The 18,879-nt window shown below is 40.5% G+C and overlaps 1 protein-coding gene across 3 annotated transcripts in view; it reads left to right on the forward strand.

Moving 5' to 3' along the window:
- The first annotated feature begins 2,877 nt into the window (after positions 1-2,877).
- The window catches only part of plppr2a (phospholipid phosphatase related 2a), a 71,969-nt gene continuing 55,967 nt past the window's right edge, over positions 2,878-18,879 (forward strand). For all 3 annotated transcript variants that reach the window (XM_039611506.1, XM_039611507.1, XM_039611505.1), the window contains exons 1-2: positions 2,878-3,270; positions 9,728-9,855. In XM_039611506.1, the coding sequence (XP_039467440.1) occupies positions 9,763-9,855 (93 nt within the window). In that variant the 5' untranslated portion in view covers positions 2,878-3,270; positions 9,728-9,762. The remainder of the gene's footprint in view (positions 3,271-9,727; positions 9,856-18,879) is intronic.

The following is an 18,879-nucleotide window of genomic DNA, read 5'->3' on the forward strand; positions in this document are numbered from 1 at the left end:
TGTAGGGTCTACCTTACAATATAAAGTACCTTGAGGTGACTGTTGTTGTGATTTGGTGCTATATAAATAAAATTGAATTGAATTGAATTGAATATTAACCACAACATAGCAATAAAATTTTGGCAAGTGACCAAAATCAAGCCGTAAGCATCTTTAATTCTGCTGTAGCAATGGACATTTTAACATGGGAGTTAGTGGGAATGAATTCTATTTTTGAGTTGGCCTCAAGAGGCTATTTCTGGAACTGCAGTTTTGTTTGCTAGTTTTTTCATTTCTGCACTGGCTTAATTTTTTTACCCCCAAACTTTGGCACTTGAAATGACCATAATGCTTACATAGCTAATTGGTTGCAGCAGTAAGACATATATTTGACTCTGAAGTGGAAACAGACCCGTCTCTAGGTCCATGTGACTGAGGCTCAACTTCCTTAAAGTATTCAATTCTATATTACTGCTTCTGAGTCTGTATTAATAATGTAAATTACTCAAACGAAACATGTTCAAGTGGCATCATGTAGTAAAGATATTGGAAGGTATGTTGCCCTGCCAAGGGACCTTTGGATGCATTTATACATATACATGCAGGCAAGTAGCACACATATAAACTACAGACGCTTTACTGGATTCGTGCAGTGTGCACGAATAAGTAAATGTGCATACAGTATCCTACATCAAACCTGATTCCAATGACTAAATGTGCGTTTTCCTGTGTATGGTTCTGATTGCAATGGTTTCCATGGAAACACCCAATTCATACAGAGGAAAAGCTCAGTCAATTCTCCTTGAGGTCTGGACCTCTTTCTGTTTTGGCCTTTCCTCTTCTTTCTTTTGCCCTTCTCTATCCTTCACCTTCTCAGACTTCTCTGCCCATCAGTCATGGACATAGTTTGTGGGGTTTCCACTGTAAGCTTGGCGAGGGTGAAAGCAGTCAGAGAGGGGGTTGGACAAAGAGAAACGGAGCAGGGTATATGGCCGGGAGGACAGTAGACCCATGGGACAGGCATCCAACCTGCTGTAAACCATAATGGCCCCATAACAGGCAGATTTCTCATTTCCAAGATGCTCAGGCCATATCTCATCTACCACTATGACAATCCCACTGAGACCCCTACAAGTCAGGACAGTGCACTCAGCACTGGAGGAGGGGAAGTGAAACCCAGTGATGAGGTAATTTGAAAAGAATGACAGAGAATAGTGATGAATTTAACAAACTGTTAGATTTGATTTCCACATCTCCTTGTAGGTAAATAATTGCAAAACAGGAAGGTTATTTGATGAGTCCATGCCCATTTATGGCCTTTGTTCTTACTTCTTACCATGCTAACAGTTTCACCAGCACGAGAAACTAAATCACCATTTGGTTACTGGTGTTCTTTGCCTCTTTTTTTGATGGATTGTCACTCCTAAAATAGGTCAGGAGCTGTGTGCATAAAATAAGCCTGCGGGCTGTTAATGCCCCAAAGGTAATTCTATATTAATGAAGACTGGGCATAGCGGAAGCCACTAGGAGCCTACCAAACAAAAAGACCTAAGACCTCAACCAAAAGCAACCTTGATTCCTTTTGCACCTCTAGGTCTCTGAGCTGCAGACACCAACATCCTATTAATGTCTATAGTAAGAAGAAAAAAGCGTGAAAAAACCTGACTTTTGAAGCTTCTAGCAAAAGGTAATCAGATCTGAGATTTTAATGCTCATGCAGTGACTTAAAGGGGACCAACTATGCTTATTCCCCAAACCATATTTTTATTCTTGAAGCCACACCAGCTCTCTCATTCATATTATACAGAAACAGCTGTTTTGGACACTACCAACAAGAAAGCTTGTATTTTTGTGTTATGGTGCCTATGAAGCTTATATTATATTTGTTGCATCTGAGTAGCGAATGCCAAAGAAATGGATCTGGAAGAAAAGTATCTTGGCATTCATTTGCTGTGAATAACAACAATATCTTTTTTATTTTGGGAAATTCCAAGATATTTCTGTCTCATCCAAAAGCGATGCGAGTTCTCTGCAACTCTCTTCATTACATTGCCACTGCTGCTCCTGTCTTCAGCTGTCAGTATGGCATTGTCCTGACCCTCTACAGAGAAGCATTGCTTCAGAACTGGTGGGCTTTAAGAAGAAGGTGTCTTTAGAGGCTTGTTGCGCTGTTTTAATGACTGTTTCTTTGTGATCTACATGAAATACTGATTGCTAAACACATTTTGGCAAGCTGGTATAGCATTTCTGTATTTTCTTTTCTCTGCGTAACAGCAAACTTTCATTCACCTCTGAGGTAAACGTGCACTAGTGTGTCCATCCAGCCTGGCTCTCTCCTACCAGCTCTGACCTAGATCAATAGCCAGCCATGTATCATTAACCCACATCCAGAGTGTGCTTCGCTGGAGGCATGCAGCTGTGAAACCTTACAAACAAACAAACAAACCTACACACACACACACACACACACACACACACACACACACACACACACACACACACACACACACACACACACACACACACACACACACGAGAAACCTTCTTTTTCACTTCCATCCCATTTTGTTAATCTGTGGAATTCCTTGACCTCTCAAAGGACAGAACAGTAAAAGGGGAAAAGAAGTGAAACAGAGGAATGGATGGAGGGAGTTAGATAAAGGGAGAGATGGATGGATGGAGGTAGAGAGAAGGGGAGGGATGGAGAGGCAAAACAAGCTTTGAATACAAATGAGCTGACACACATAATGCATGCCCTCCCTTCCTCTCTCTCCTTTTTTCTCTCTCTCCCTCTCTCATGCTCTAGATCACTGTCTCTCTCTCACACACACACTCTTACTCCCTCGAACACATGTGCTTGCACTCTCTCCCTCTCCTCTGTGTCTCCTCATCGGATCAGCGGAGCACAGGAGGTGATTTCAGCCACTTGATTTATTAGTCATCACTGGTTGTTGGAACAAGCTAATTAAAAGGAGCGTGAGCGTGTGTGTTTGTGTGTGTGTGTTTGTGTGTGTGTGTGTGTGTATTTGTGTGTAAGATTTGGAGACTGACGCTGCTGCTGCTGCTTCTTCTGCTGCTGCTGCCGTCCCCTTCATCAGCTCTCTCACGCTTTGCTGTGGAGCAGGCGAGAGGAGAGGAGAGAGAAGAGGAAGAAGAGGAGGAGAAGGAGGAGAAAGAGAGAAGGGACAGACACCTGGGTGGAAGGACATTTTCACACCACTTCCCCTCATCATCTCTTCTGACATGGCCACCGCTTAGGAATCTGGTGCCGTGGCAACCGTCAGATCCAAGGTAAGGAGGGAGGGGGAGTGGTGAATGAAGAGGCAGACGGGGAGGTTTTCCTCTCCTCGCTCCCATGCCGGGATGATTTGAACAGCATGCCTGCCCGGGATGCCATAACGGAGCAGCCACTGTTGGATTTTCTGCACCCTAACCGGTCAAAGATCCGCTGTTACGTGTTTCTTCCAAGAGTCCTGTGAATGTGGGGGGAGTGTCTCTCTGTGGTATTCCCCAAACAGAAGCCCTAATTATCGAGCACTGGGTAAATCCTATTATGGTTTTACTCTCACCCTTTTACTTTGTTCTTTTAATAGTAGGAAGGGATTGCCCCTTAGTCAAAGGAGTGGGATGTTTGCTGTTTGTTTGTGACTCAACTCAAGTGTCAGGATAGGTGCATTGTTCACACATAGCCTCTATGTGTGGAGGAAGCGTGCTCAGTAGGACTGTGCATGCAATCTGACTTGCAAGTGATTGGTTTGACAATTGCAGGACAAAAATAAATAAATCTTAACACACTGAACACACAAAAATGAGCTGAGGTATTCGACAGTTTGCTCTGATCGCATGTTTTGGCACCTGACTCCATGCAAATGGTCCAAAACGGTGTCCAAAATACCGAGTAATACTCTGCTGACAAAGTCTTGGATATTTAGGTTGCAGCTCGTGTATGTCTTTGGTGGTGGTGCAGACATGAAATAGAGGAACGGGTGACTGACAGTTGGTATTTTAACGCTGCATTGCTGCTGCACATCCTCTCATGTTACCGCTGCACAAATGTGGATTTTTGCATATAAAGACACGGAAGAGCATGCTTTGGTAAAGCAGGAGTGAGCATGATCCAGATTGTTTGGCTCAATTAGCTTGTGTGTGTGTGTGTGTGTGTGTAATAGAGAGAGAGGTTGTGTCCAAGTGTGTGCTTACATGCACAGGGATGTCCTGGGGCAGGGTGGTGGACTGCAGAGGCAAAAGAGAGGACATATGGCTTCCTGGGTCTCTCCTCTTTGACGGGAGTCCTCAGAGCAGCAGACGATTCAAATGTCCTGCTCTCCCTGAAGTGCAGGCGTGTGTGTGTGTGTGTGCTTGCTAGTGTTAATTCAACTTTCCCCTCTGCTGTTCCCTTTGCTTCTCTCATCTCCACCATTTTGATTTCAGTTCTCTCATGTTTTATATTCCGATGGGTGTATTGCTGGTGTGTGTGGCTATGCAACAAAGTCTCTTTGTCTCTGGTCTGTTTTGGGAGTTTCTCACCATCATTGTGTCTGCTGACAGGTTGATTTCATTTTCTCTAACTGATAGATGGACTATTCAATTAGGCCCCTTTTCACGGGGACCTTTTAAACAACCAGCTGGACCACTTCTCATTTTCATGCACTCACTCTGCTATACAGACACAGATTTTAACCAGCATTTCTAAATGACTGCTACCTGCTCACTTTTTCAAGAACATAAGTGATTGCAGTTCGAGGTGGATCAGTTATGTATGACCTGCTGATTGCAGTTATCTGAGAAGTACGAAGTCATTGACACTGACCAACTGAAAATTTTCAGGTTTACTCCAAAACTGCATCAGGGTATAAGATCTTCTTTTCCTCTCTCTCCAAACAAATCTCAGAATAAACTTTGCTGGAGAAAAAGGATATAAATTGCAGTATATCCCGCTTATCTGTTGCCAGGTTCAGACAGCACAATACCAGCCCAATTTTGGCTGATTCAAATCACGCAGGACATCAGTTCAGGAACTGTAAAATGGAGTAGACAGCCTGCATCATAAATTGCCAAGTCCTACCCACTGGCATCTTTTAAGGGGTCAAGCATGATTGACTGGGGAGCAAAAGAAGATTTTGTGTCTCTATAATGCCCTAATCTGACTTGGTGATTATCATGACAAAAATATTGTGTAGTCTGAGCCCAGTATGCTACAACACGCCTGCATTTCTTTGCAATTATACCTCCAAAATGCCAAAGTGGTAATGTTACTATGCTGCTGTCTCCAGCTTTTTTATTTCAAGTAGTGCTGACCAAGTTCTGACCACAAGGCAACTCCAGTTGCTACATGGAATCGCATGAAATCATCACAGAATCATTTGTATCTGAGGCCAGTCTGAGGCCACTAGCTGGCCAATGATTAGAGCATCACATTACATTTATTAATCCAGAATCAGCCTTTGGCCCACTGATTCTAAAAATTCTTAAACAAGTGTTCTGACTCAACTTTTTTCCCCCGTTTTCCCATTTCACCAAAGGATACACTCGAGTTTATATCACTTCCCTGCTTTCAGTTAACACACTGGATGGACTGTGAAGATCAGACTTCTGCTTGCAATCATCAAGAGTAACTTCAAAATCTTTTGGTCTCCCAAAGGGAAATATCCGCCTCTTAGCCTGACCGATCAAGAGACTGCATAATCTTAATACACACAGAGCTCTTTCAAGGTGGTGGAGTGCTTCCCTTCACAGTCCCCTGAAGCAGACATTTGTGTAGTGCAGATCCGAGTGGTCCCAAGCCTTATCAAATCAAGCTATTGGTATCAGTTCCAATAAAGCCTGAAGCCAGAGCTCTGTAAGCTGAGGCAGTTAATGTGCGAAAAAAGACATGGGCAGTGTATATCTGGTAATGTAGTGTGAGTTAGCAGGAAGGAATTCAGTCTGGTGCTGCTTTTACAGCTCGTTTCTGTTGTTTAAATATCCTATAGACTAAATAAAATAGATGTGACAGGCAACACGAAAAAGACTGAGACATTAGACAATACTGCATGTTTGAGGTACAAATTTACAAATTTAAATATATGTATTTAACACTATTCAGTGGTTCACATACTGAGCTTAGAAGACAGAAGCTAAGCATCGATCCTATTGAGCTAGTATTGATTTGCCATCGATACCAGCGTGTCTATACTATCAATATTTGGATCGACCTGCCCAGCTATAGCTTTCATTTGCTAGGGGGGGTTTCAGAGATAGGCTCTGATTAGTCAGTGTTAATGTTTTTACAAAAAAAAAATATTCAATGATGTAAATACAGATCTATCCAGGGCCTCCCCCTCTTTTACCCTGTGACAGCTGGGATAAGCTTCAGCCTGACTGGATACTGAATTGAATAATCGGTTGAGAAAACGGATGGATGGATGATGTGAATATAGTAAGTCATTAGCTTTGCATGGCTTGGGATGATCTGATACATTTTACATACATTCATACATTCAAATTAATGTTGCTGCACTATTTTTTCTGTCCGAATATCTAAAGCTGTGAGATTTGTGCAAAAAGGCTGCTGATTCTTCAAGTAAACTGCACAGCACTGATTAACACTCTTGACCTGATACAAGGACAGTAAGACTAAAAAGATCCATGTCAGCCTCTGGCTCTGTTTTTGTGCTGCATGCTGAGCAGTGGACAGATTTTCCCATACTAATTAAGCTGCAAACTTGCCACCGAAATCAGCACTTGGAGAACACTTCTGAGAAAAAATATAATAAGGATATCAAATGGGATGGCTCAGAAGTTTGCTTATACCCCGAAGGAACGTGATAGGTTTTATTATTCCTATTCTTGATGTCCCACTTATTAGATATTAATCATTAAAAGCTTCTCATCACTGGCCACCTGAGTAGTTTCTCCCAGGACTACATCTACAGGAAATCTGCTACCGCCAACTCACTTTTCCACCCAGTGGCCAAACTGTAGGAGAGAGTCTCATTGTGCTGCCTCCCACCAAGGAAATGAAACACAAAGTAACACTTCCCATCAGCCTCCAGAGGAGAAGTAACAGGAACGATTCTTCCCTCTATCTCTGTTTCTCTCTCTTCTCCTCCTCACTGCTGGTTTCCATTACCTGGGGCTTCTGCTTGTTCACCCTGACAGTTACTTTTTTTTGGACAAGTATCACATACCCACAGCTGTACCAAACAACCAACCGTCTCTAAAAGCAGTCTTGGTTGGCACATTGCGTTGTTCTGGGGGCTGCTAAGAGCTTGGCTTCATGCCTTATTCATCCCTCAGGCCTATTCTTTCCACCAGTGCAGAAGAATTTAGGAGGAGGAAAGCTGTCCGGCACCTAACACACTACTCACCAACAGGATAGAGGTCGATCTGATAACTTCTGGGCAAAAAGACAAAACAAAGAAGAAAAATCTTCTATTTCTTACTGCTTGTCTTCTCTCGCCTACTCTCTGTGTATTCTATGTGTGTTTAAAGTGAACTTGACAACAGGAAATTTCAGGGTCTATATCAAGCCTGTGAAATCTTTAGAAACGATAATGTCATAAAACCAGAAAGACAAGACTAACTGTAGCTGAGCACTCCTACTCACTTTGGATGTGACAACAGACATCGCACTGTACATGCTGCTGGAACGTACAATCTCAAAATCCTTGTCTTTTTGTGTTTTTTACACAAAGATTTTTCCCTTCTGTCCTCATTTTTCTTGAAATGTGTTTCACTGTATTTTCCCTAATAAAGACACAGATAGATTGTAGATTGTGGGTTATGTTACAATGACACTGGGGAAAACAGTGGTTTCAGACAATGGCATGACTAAAAGTATTGTGAATGTTTGCAGTGAACTTGCAATCTTGTTGCATTTGAATGGGTGTTAGGACCTGGTCTGCTCATTCACAGTCAGGAGAAGGTGCTAAAACCGCAACAAGACGGAGTCAGTCTGTTTAATTCTCATTAAACTGAAATGAAAATATAGTCCAGCCAGAAACTCATAGATCTGAAACAGAAATACAGAAATTCCTCTGCAAAGAGTGAAGTAGTTGCTGCAGGACAGCAATTTAACTGCAAGATGACATAGGTGCTCTGCAGCCTTGCGTTTCTATAGAAATATAACAAAAATACAACCAGTTTGCAGCTAGTGTAGTCAAATTTCCTGTTGCAGAGAGATCACATACTAGTTGCCCCCATCGCACAGGTTGACTCCAAAGAATTGCATAGTGTTGGCAATCTGTGGTTAGAAATTAGATGGCAGTTATTTGCAAATGTTCCCAAATCTGTCTGAGAGTGATTGCAGTCAGTCTAAGCTGGCTATGATTGTAATTCTGTCCACTTGCAATCCAAAGTGGTTGCTCAACTACTTGCAATTGATTACTGAATGGAAAAAACAACCAAAAAAGGAATAGTTCAACAATTCTGGAAAACCTCCTTACAACCCAGTGCTTTGCAAAGACTGGAAGCAGCGGAAATAACTGGCAAAATCTGCTATTCACACTATTCACAGCTCAATGATTTCTGCAGTCTCTACAAACAAAAGAAGCACATCCAAATACAGTATATGTTCTTCCCAGAAATTAAATTGTTTACAGTCATTAAATCGCAAGCTGATGCTATGCATGGAGCTCTTGAATAAACTGTTGTCTGGGTAATGTTGTCTGTCTCTACAACTAGCTTTAGTGGGCTGTTGTGGCTTAATGCCAATATTGTACCAGCTATGCATTTGAAACAGTATTTCTGGGATTTTATTACATAAAATTCCTGGGACATGTGTTGACCACTCTGTTGTGCAGTTGGTTCAATTCAATTTTATTTATATAGTTCCAGTTTATAACAGCAAAAATCTGAAGGTGATATAAGTAGAAGAAACTCTACAATATTAGATAGAAAACCCCAACAAGTGCTTGATGACAAAGGGAAGGAAGAAATCCCTTTAAACAGACAGAGACAGCAGAACCGGGCTAAGGGACGGGCAGTCCTCTCCCATGACTGGTTGGGTGGCGAGGGGAAAGAGATAAGAGGAAAAAAGCGAGGACAGAGAGATAAGGAACTCTTCTGGAAACTTTAGGAACCACAACTAAGCCTGAAGTGTGAGAGCCAAGTGCTCTATTAGAATAATAAGGTACTACAAGGTCTTTAAGATATGATTATTCAGGACTTTTTATGTGCAAAGATTTTATATTCAATCCTAAATTTAACAGGGAGCCAATGAAGATAATTTAATATGGGAGAAATATGATCTCTGCACTTCTTAGACAAATGAGCAAAATCATCAAAAATGACCTATTCTGAGAATGTCGTAGTGTGTTTCTCACTCTTATATATATTAAATCTTTAGATTTTGTGCAAATACTGTGAATGAAATGTATGACAGGCACGCTTTTCCCTTTTTAAATTCAGACTGCAATAATGCAAAATAATATTTACTCACAGGCAGTGGCAGAACATCAGTAAAAGGAAGATAAATGAAAGCATTTATTTAAAAGATCTAATGTAAATGATGGCTCACAGCATGGCTTGTGAGCTCATTAGAGTAGGTGTACTAATGTTAGGGCTTTGGGTACAATCTGCTCTTAGAGTTTGCAACAAAATAACAATAGAAACATATTAAATAACAGCAAAAAAAAAAAGACATCAAAGAATGCTCCAGATCTATCCAAAGCTCATTCGTCCTGAATGGATTTTACTTAATCTTGCACTCTGGGCATGACCTCAGGGTTGGCAAGCACACTCATCTGACTTACTCTCTCTCTTTCAGGATAAGGAGGCAGAAAGTTGGGCCTGTTCAGGGGGATGTTCAAAGAAACAAAGAGAGGGATGACCATGGAGGAGAAGCCGGGCGTGAAGAGCAGCAGCTCCATCGTTCCCTGCTTCCTGTTTGTGGAGGTAAGCAGTATGGACAAGCTGACGTATGGCTTGCAGTTTCTGCACTAATCCTGTGTTACACTAGGAAGGAAAACGGTTTTCAATAGAACTGATGAAATCACCAGAAAACTCCTCACCTCACTTTGCAGATCATGCAAAAAGCTTGACCAAATCTCCTGTTTCATGCTGACTCCAGGTTTATCTCTGAGATTGCCCGTCGTGTTAGCAAGGAGAGACCTGAGAAGTGACTCGCTATTTAACGCCCAGCTTTAAGCGCTTTCATCTCTTTACATCCCTACAGTCTCAGCCTCAGCGGTAACATTTTTTCAGGCTCAACAGTGGAGTTTGGGACAGCTCAGCAAATTGCTGACATTCTCACTTTGTGTCACGCGTTCTGCTCTGTTCCAGCACCAGGGGAAGCTGTGGCTTGGTAAAGTGGCTACAGTCGTTCTGTGGCATGCTGAGGTTTTTTTCCAGCACATTTGTGAACTGCATGATTCATCGAGGTAGTTGTGGATGTCACAGCAGAGACATAGTGGATTTTCAGCTGATGTACTGCAGGATTTAGGTTTGGGCACACCAAAGGTCATTGTCTGTGGCAGGCTGAAAATTCTCAGACAAACACGCTAACATGCATGGACACACACACCGCCACATCCCTTGTGAGAGCAGTCAGACAGATGACTCAGAGGGCTGTGGAAGTCCCAGAGCTTTCACCCAATTGAAACTGAGGTGGTGAAAAGCACAAACTGGTGAGGTAATCAGACGATCTGCAATCTAATTAGACCAAGCTAGCAGTCCAGAAGCTCATTGGCTTCAGCTAAGCCAACCATCAGCTTTTTAGAGAGCAATCTTCACAGTTAAAGCATTGTTCTGTTACAGATAAGAGAAGCTGTTTGCACAGTTGCTTTCCAGGTGCTAATGCAGAATGCTTTTGGATTTAAACATTTGGATTCTGTTTAGTGTTGACAATACATGTGCAGCGCACAGTGTATGTGCTGGATATAATTTGCAGTTTATCTGCAGATGGGTCTCATTAAAGGAAACTTTGAACTAGGTGAAGTTTTCAAAATGAAATGCACCACTCTAGAGGACACGGGAAGGTCGAAGAGTGAAGAGAACACGAAAACAGACATGAGACAAAACACAGTATGTGGGGTGAAAAAGACTGACAGATGCTGTTTTTCCAAAGACAAGTTATGTCTTGTTTTGCCTGCTGATTTCTGTCAAAATTCATCCTTTCCTGCAGACATAACTCAGTCAGATCTAAACACACCCTCATGATGCACATTCAGTGTGACAGTGTAATACAGTAAGCACATCTCAGAAAATTAGAATAGCACAAAAGAGTTTGCTCTTTATAATTGAATTCAAAAAATAAACTTTCTTACATTCTATACATGCACTGCATGTAAAATGAAATATCACTTTATGTGTGAAATAAGTGAACTCAAAATTCCAGTATGTTAGAATACTTCAATATCTCATAAAATCAACCAAAAGAGGATTTACAATGCAGAAATGTCCAACTTTTGAAAGGCATGTTCATCCATACACTCAGCGGGTGTGTTAGAGATCTCTTGTTTTCCTTTTTTCAGCTGTTGGTGCATTTATTGTTTTTATGTGGATGCAAGAGTAAGAAATAAAGGGGGATCCTGGTGTCCTTTTCCTGCCCTTTATCTGAACAGCTCAGCAAATTTGCCCTGTGCACCTATACTGTACCAAACTGTTTCAAAGGGGGATCTGAATAATGTAGTTACACTAGCCAACTCCTTCATCAGGCTACCTATGAAACACTGGTGTCTTTGGTTATAATACACTGTAAAAGCTCTCCATTAGGCCACTCTGCCATATGCCTCCCACACACTGGTGCTCAGCCCTCAGGTCTCAGTCAATTCCCTTGCTAACTCTTCATCTATGTGTGTCTGTAAGTGTATGACTGCACTGGGATAGAGAAGCCTGGCAAGTAATCGAGTTGAAAGAAAGGGGGCCAGCAGCTGTTACCTGTAGAGGCAGAGTAGTGAAAAAAAGGGTTTCTTTGGCATGACAGAGAAAGGTGCAGGTAGAGCGTAGGCTTCTAAAGCTACTATTTTATATTTCTATATATCAAATTAAACAGAGTTTAAACAAGAGAATGATTTAAATCTTGTATGGCAGAGTTGCAAAGTTATGAGCTATTAGCCAAATTCATTACTGCATTGGAAATTACAATACTGGAGGAGCACTAATGAGGGAAAGCAAACTGATTGTTTGCCAAGTCCTGTCTCCCTCTAAATTCTTGAACTATTAATTCTGTATTTAAGAATAACTGGATCCCCATTTATGGCAACTGTTGGTAGCAGAATTAATCCACTGCTGCTAGCTAGCTAATTAAGCTAACACTGTAATATTAAACAGGACTCACTTTGACACACATGTGAAATACTATATTGTAGATGTGCACCATTTAACACAACTTGATATATAATAAACTAATGAAGACAATTTGATCATGTGCTCTTTTCACCTTGTTAGTAATGCTTCACTAATGTAGGAAGCATAGCATAGCTAGCAGCACTAGCATAGCACTCCTAGTTACTTCACTCAGTACGTACTTCTACTTAAGTACTTCTACTTAAGTAGAAGTACAGATACTAGTGTTAAAACATACTCCAGTAAAAGCTGAAGTACTGATTCAACTTCTTTACTCGAGAAAAAGTGAAAAAGTACGGGCTCTCCCCTCAAATGTGTCAAACCAAAAGTAATGAGCCTGTTTTAAAAATGAAAGTAGAAAGCATAGATATTTGTTGTCAGAAAAATAAATACTCAAGTAAAGTACAGATACCTGAAAATTCTAGCTAAGTACAGTTCGTTACCTCCCACCTCTGTTAAACATACTATTTTAGGCTACTAATACATGGCGCCTGCTTTTTCTTTTAATTCTCTTTATTTTAGTCTTTCGTTTGTTGATTCTCTATTTGTCTTCACAGTTTTCTTACTTTACTTGTAGCCAGTTGTATTTGCCCAGCTTTATTTTTCTGCCAGAATAAGAGCTCTTTGTTTGTCTTCTCCATGACTGAGCATGGGTAAAGAAAGATCCAATTATATATGAATTATATGATATGAATTTCTTTGTTTATAATTGCAAAACAGGGCACAGGCCTTGGAGTAGAATGTGTTTTCTAAAAACCCTTCTTGTTTTGTTAATTTTCCGTCTGTTTAATGTTTTAGATTTTTTTCCCCTTTATTCACTGAGTTTCATTATGTGTAAAGCATATCGAAAAAGTAGACAGAAAATAACTGCATGTATGTATTTGTGGTTGCCAAGTTACAAACAGACTTTTGTTATTTGGAGAAGTTTGGGGATTGTTTTTCTTTTGACTAGATTGATGTGTTTCGTTTGATGATGATTTTTCTGTAAAATGGCAATGGGAATGACATGTAAGTGGATGATCTACTAGAACATTCATCCCTGATAAATGGTAATGCTCCATGCAGAAATACTTTGCTGTGGACAGGTACACAGCCTCTAGAGATAAATAGTGTTTACAAGTCCTTCTACAGTTAGACATACCCTTACAACAGACTTATATTGATGCAAGTTGGAAATCACAGCACTGACTCACTGTATAAAGTGGGTTGTCTCATTACTGATACTGTTGCTAAGCAGACAGAAAACATCACAGAGCTTTTTTTCTCTCTCACTGCTTTTTAAGGGTCTAATTTCTTTTGAGGCATCAAAGTTTTTTTTGCAGAACAGTGGTTTTCTAACTCTTACGTCTAAAATATGACATTAGAAGATGCCTTCTAAGCCATATAAGAGTGATATATCTCATCTATTACTGCATATTTTCATTAATTGCTGTTGCTATCTTTGAAGTGTATCTATATTAAGTGAGATGTTGTGATTAGAGTGGAATATTTTTTACTGGCGAGTGGACAATGTAGGGTTTGTGCATTAAATATAATAAAGAGCAATGATGCATAATAGTGAAAGAAAGTCAGTAGAAACAGAAGAGGTGAAAATGGTACTGGTGCAGTTATGCAGCATAAAGAAATTATTTATTTAGCACATTTAATCACCATCAGATTATTTCTCAGTATTTTTGTACATTTGTTTTTTTTAATATCTGGACTGGTTCTGCTTCTGTCCAGGGGAAAAAAAAACAGTTTTCTTGCCCAACTTCCATATAAGATGACAGCTGCCTGTGTGGTCTAAATTCAAAGACACAGCTTTGTTAGTTCAGAGAGTCCAAGTTACATTCATAATTTTACCTGGATGTTTTCCATGCATTCAAGTTCCCAACCCTGGAGCTTCTCACTGTAAATTGACAGTGTTAAGTATTGAGCCACTCCACTGCCTTAAACAACACTATTGACTGTGAGGTGTTTTAGCAGTTTATGTTGCATTATTCTTGGGGATGTCTGCATATTCTGTGATTGTCGGGGGTTTGTGTTGCCACTTCTCTGGATACTACAAGCTGCCTATAGCATTTAGTAATGTGACATGGACATGCACATGAAATCAACAGACACTACAGATTTCAACGGCTCTTAGCCAAGCAAGAGGTACGAGCATGCTTCCAGAGACAACAGCCAACTGTGACTGAGAGGATAAATGCAAACAGGAAAAATTCTTGATGACAGAATGTAATTTGAAATGCAAGGACAGAGCTCACTCTTACTTTGGTAGGTTTTAATTCAAGTTTATTTTTAGTTGTCACTGGGCAAGTGCTGCTCGCCATGCTTGCCCTCACAGGATACTACTACCATCCTGTATCCCAGTTTATTCCAGTTCATGGTGAATTTAATTCCTGTCTGAAACTGAAAAAAAGAAATAAAAGAGAACAAATAAATTCTTCATTAATTACTTCAAAAATAATGAATGATAATGATTACCAGCCATGGTGAGTAACCACAATTATTGCTACAGTGCCTAATCTGCTTACTGAGCCATAGAAAGCAGTGTGAGTGAACTACAGTTAATATTACAGAAATAGGTTAAATGGATAAGCAGAAATACTGAGGCCTTTGATAAATGAACAGAAACTTGTAGCTTTAAAAAGCATTTTCCGATCGGATTTAGCTAACTAACACACCGATGAGAAAGGGCTCGCTATGGGTCAAGTAAAAGTTCTTTAATACCAGAAATATTTTTGCTTTTACACCTACTGCTTCCTAATGGCAACAAAGAAGAATGCATGTTTAAGGCACTTCCACATTGATTTCACTTTTCAGACTGTCCAGCTTTTATACTGTCAAGCAAACAAAAGATTGTGGTTTAACAGTTCTTCTGGATGTCATAATATGGGAGTTGTATGCGCAGATCAACTATCACATTGAAACCATCAGTTCAGCGTTGTATAGCTCTAACCTGTCAGGGCACAGACATGGGACCTCGAAGGTTGTCCTGTTGTATCATCAGTAACAAGCAGCAGAGATTTTGAAATCTCAGGGTTACAGGATGGGCCTTTGTCATGCTCCTAAAGCAATTATTAAGCACTTTATGCGGTACAGTGGGGCAAACCAGTATAGTGAGGAAGCCATGGGGGCGTGTTATTAGTGTGAAGTATGTTTAGATTGGGTAACATCCACATTGATGCCAGCACCTGAGGTTTCCTGGCAGAGCACTGCCCTGTAATGTGCCAATCGGTGTTGTTTATTTCCACTGGCAGTAGTTGTAATGTTGTTGCTAAGTGATGTATATTTTTTAATTGCATAAATGAAGAATTTTAATAATTTCTCACTGTCCTGCAGTAGGAACAGGTTTGACAATACCTATCAAACATGTCCCTCCACATCTTCAGTGTGTGTGTGTGTGTGTGTGTGTGTGTGTGTGTGACAGTGATCCATACCAAGCCAGAAGGACCTGCTCTTTTATTGAGCCCTACACACCTCATCAGCAGTTACCATGGAAACCAATCAGCCAGACTCATTCTCCGTCTGTGCTCTTTTTCTTCTGACTCCTTTCATCCTCTGTGCCCTAATCACAAGTCACAACCTTTTCTATCAGTGCTACCCACTCAGCCATCTTGTTCTGTGTGTCTATTCTATCCCCTCCATTTTGCTCTGTCATTTCCCATTTTTCAGTGTGATTCCCTCCCTGCTAGCACTTATCTTTGGTCTCTGGTTCTGGCAGGATTTCTCGCAGCCATTCACAGCAGCACAGCTATCAACATCACCTTTCATTAATTTCAAGTTAATCCTGTTTTACCGTGTTCAATTCTATGTTATCGTCTCTGCTCCTAATCTAATCCCATTCTGTAAAGGCTGGAGATAAGAACTGTTTTAACCTTTGTTACCTAAATAGCATATTTAAAAATATATTCTGTGGACATTTTTTCTGTTTGTTATCTGAAAGGTGATACTCTCTCTCTACCTCTGCTCTTCAAAAAACAGTCTTTGCCATTCGGAGAGACACAAGCAAATTTGCTGTTTAAAAGAAACCCTTTTTTTCAATGCTAATCTACTGTGTGGTTTAGTGTAGAGGTGTTTGGTATTGTGAACAACAGGTGATTACTCTTATCTAAACCAGTGGAGCACCAGATATAAAGTCACCATTCTGCCAGTTTAAATAGTTTTTACAGGCCCCCTCACGACAAAACTGTTCAGTCGGACCTCTGACATTAAAATGTGGTTGCTTTGTTAAAAATGTACCTTTTGCCTTTTAATGCTGCTATTATTTAGGACAGCTAATCATGCAATTTGTCCTTTTGTGATGTAGGGGTCAAAAAAGAGAAGTGTACAAAGTATATTTTAGCCTTAAAACTATGGTTGTGCATTTTCTTGAGACTAATAAAAACAGATATAAGAAGACCAAATACCCTAACCCATATCATGGCAATAAAATAAGCTGTGTAACTACTGCTTACATAAAAACCAAGAGGATAAGTAGCAGCCAGACACTGCTAATTAAATGCACTTGATTAACTGATTATCAGCAAGTGTGAGCTTCTCAATAAAAGCAGACGTATTGGCAGTTTGCTGGTCTGGAGCACTCAGGTGTTTGTGAGAACAACGCCACAACCTACCTGGGAATGGATGCCCCAAATTCATCCCAAGTTCAGACTGTGCAAAGAAATTGTGAAAAACCCAAGAGCTGCATGTCAGACATGTAGCATGTTAAGTGTTAACATGACAATTTAGTTAAAAAAATGAACAAGTATGACTTGTTTGGTAGGAGAAATTCTCCTCTCTTTAAGAATAACATGGCAGCACTGTGAAGTTTGCCAAGCTGCATCTGGACTAACCACAAGACTTAGGGAATGACGTCTGCTGGACAGACAAGCCCAAAGTGACGATGTTTGATCATAACACACAGCAACACATTTGGTGAAAACCAAACACGGCATATCAGCACAAACACCTCAAACCAACTGTCCAAGCACGGTGATGCAGGGGGAAGATTTCAGCTTGTTTTTCAGGCCATAGGTCCTGGCACCTTGCACTCTCTGAGTCAACCATGAACTCCTCTGTACACATAAATGTGACATCTAAAGCTTGGCCCAAACTGGGTCATACTATAGGACAATGATCCCAATCACAGCAGCAAATCTGCAACAGAGTGGATGAAAAAAAAGAAAGAATCATAGCTGTACAATGACCCAATCAAAAATCCAGACTTTAACTCCACTGAAATGCTGGAGTACAGCTGTGCATAAATTAATGCCTCAATGGACTGAGGCAGTATTGTAAAGAAATATATTTTATGCCCTTGTTAAGGTTAAAATTGGGATGTTAGCCATAGTTAAGATTTACCATGAGGGCAGGTAGCTGTTCTTTAGCTCGGAGCTTGAATGAATTTCTCCAATGTGTCACACATTAGCTTTTATGCACTTCCAAGTTTGATAGTGTGGGTGCCACAATTAAAGTGAACCACATATGACTACCTCACATCATGATCATCCACCATTTTCCCTGAGCTCCTTTGCTTAAAAAAATTAAGGGTTGCATCTTGCACATTAATCTCATTGTTTTTGTAGATCTGTGGACAATTATTCCCATTTTGGAAGTAAACCTTCATTTCTGTGGTATATGGTGTTCCCTCTCAGTCTGATGATTTACAGGCAAAAATGTCTCCACCAGGGGGCACTGCTGTAACACAGCTAAAGCTTCCCTGCAAACTGCAGCATTAACTATGTAACTTGCTTTGAACTTTGATCTTTCACATAGTCTTTATTGCTCAGTTTTCTCTCTTAATTCACTTTGACACACACCACAAAAAAACAAAAAAAACTCTTGAGTGTGTCACACACACAGACACACACACACACATGCACACGCACACACACATCAGTCTCAGAAGCCTCATTAACACCAGAGTGACACGCAGAGATTAGACAGAGAACACTTCAGCATCACATCAGTGTCTTGAGCTGCCTCCTCAGCTGCTATAAATAGGCCAGAGTGTTTAATGGTGGATAGCTGATAGCTTACCAAGTCACACGAAGTCTCCCGGTGTAGCCAACAACATCTCCTCCCCACGCAATCAAACCTTTGCATGCACATTAGGTCAAATGTATGGAGAATGAGATAGACAGACAATAGCCAGATATACTGAGCTAACTGTTGAATCCGCTCATGCAAAGGCAAATGCTGACCCACAAAACAGATGCTGTAATGGTGTATCTGGGGTGTGATCAAGCAAATTATACTAGATGTAACAAGACTTCTTTTACAGTCCATCTGGTTAACTGTATGTAAGTCGAACTCACAGCACAATGCTGTGCTTTAGCTTTAATTTTTTTCTTTTTTTGCAAGTTCGGTGGCTTAACTGTAGTTGAATGAGTGTCTTATATGACATATAGATTGTTCTGAGACCTCAGCTAGTAAAAATGAATGTGTTATTGCCTTGTATGACTGACAGATTCACCAGGTTAGACAATGCTATTTTGACAGTGAATGTAATAAAGATGATATGAAAAGACCAGCAAAGGTTATGGTTTGTTGGCAGAGCAATTTAGAGCTGCTTGATTTTTGTGTCACCGTGTCTGTTTAAAGCTCTGTGCTGTGAGGTTACCTAACCTGTATATATTAAATCAAAAATCTCTTCAAAATGTCACAATA

Source organism: Oreochromis aureus, linkage group 4 (assembly GCF_013358895.1).
Source record: "Oreochromis aureus strain Israel breed Guangdong linkage group 4, ZZ_aureus, whole genome shotgun sequence".
NCBI classification, from domain to species: domain Eukaryota; kingdom Metazoa; phylum Chordata; class Actinopteri; order Cichliformes; family Cichlidae; genus Oreochromis; species Oreochromis aureus.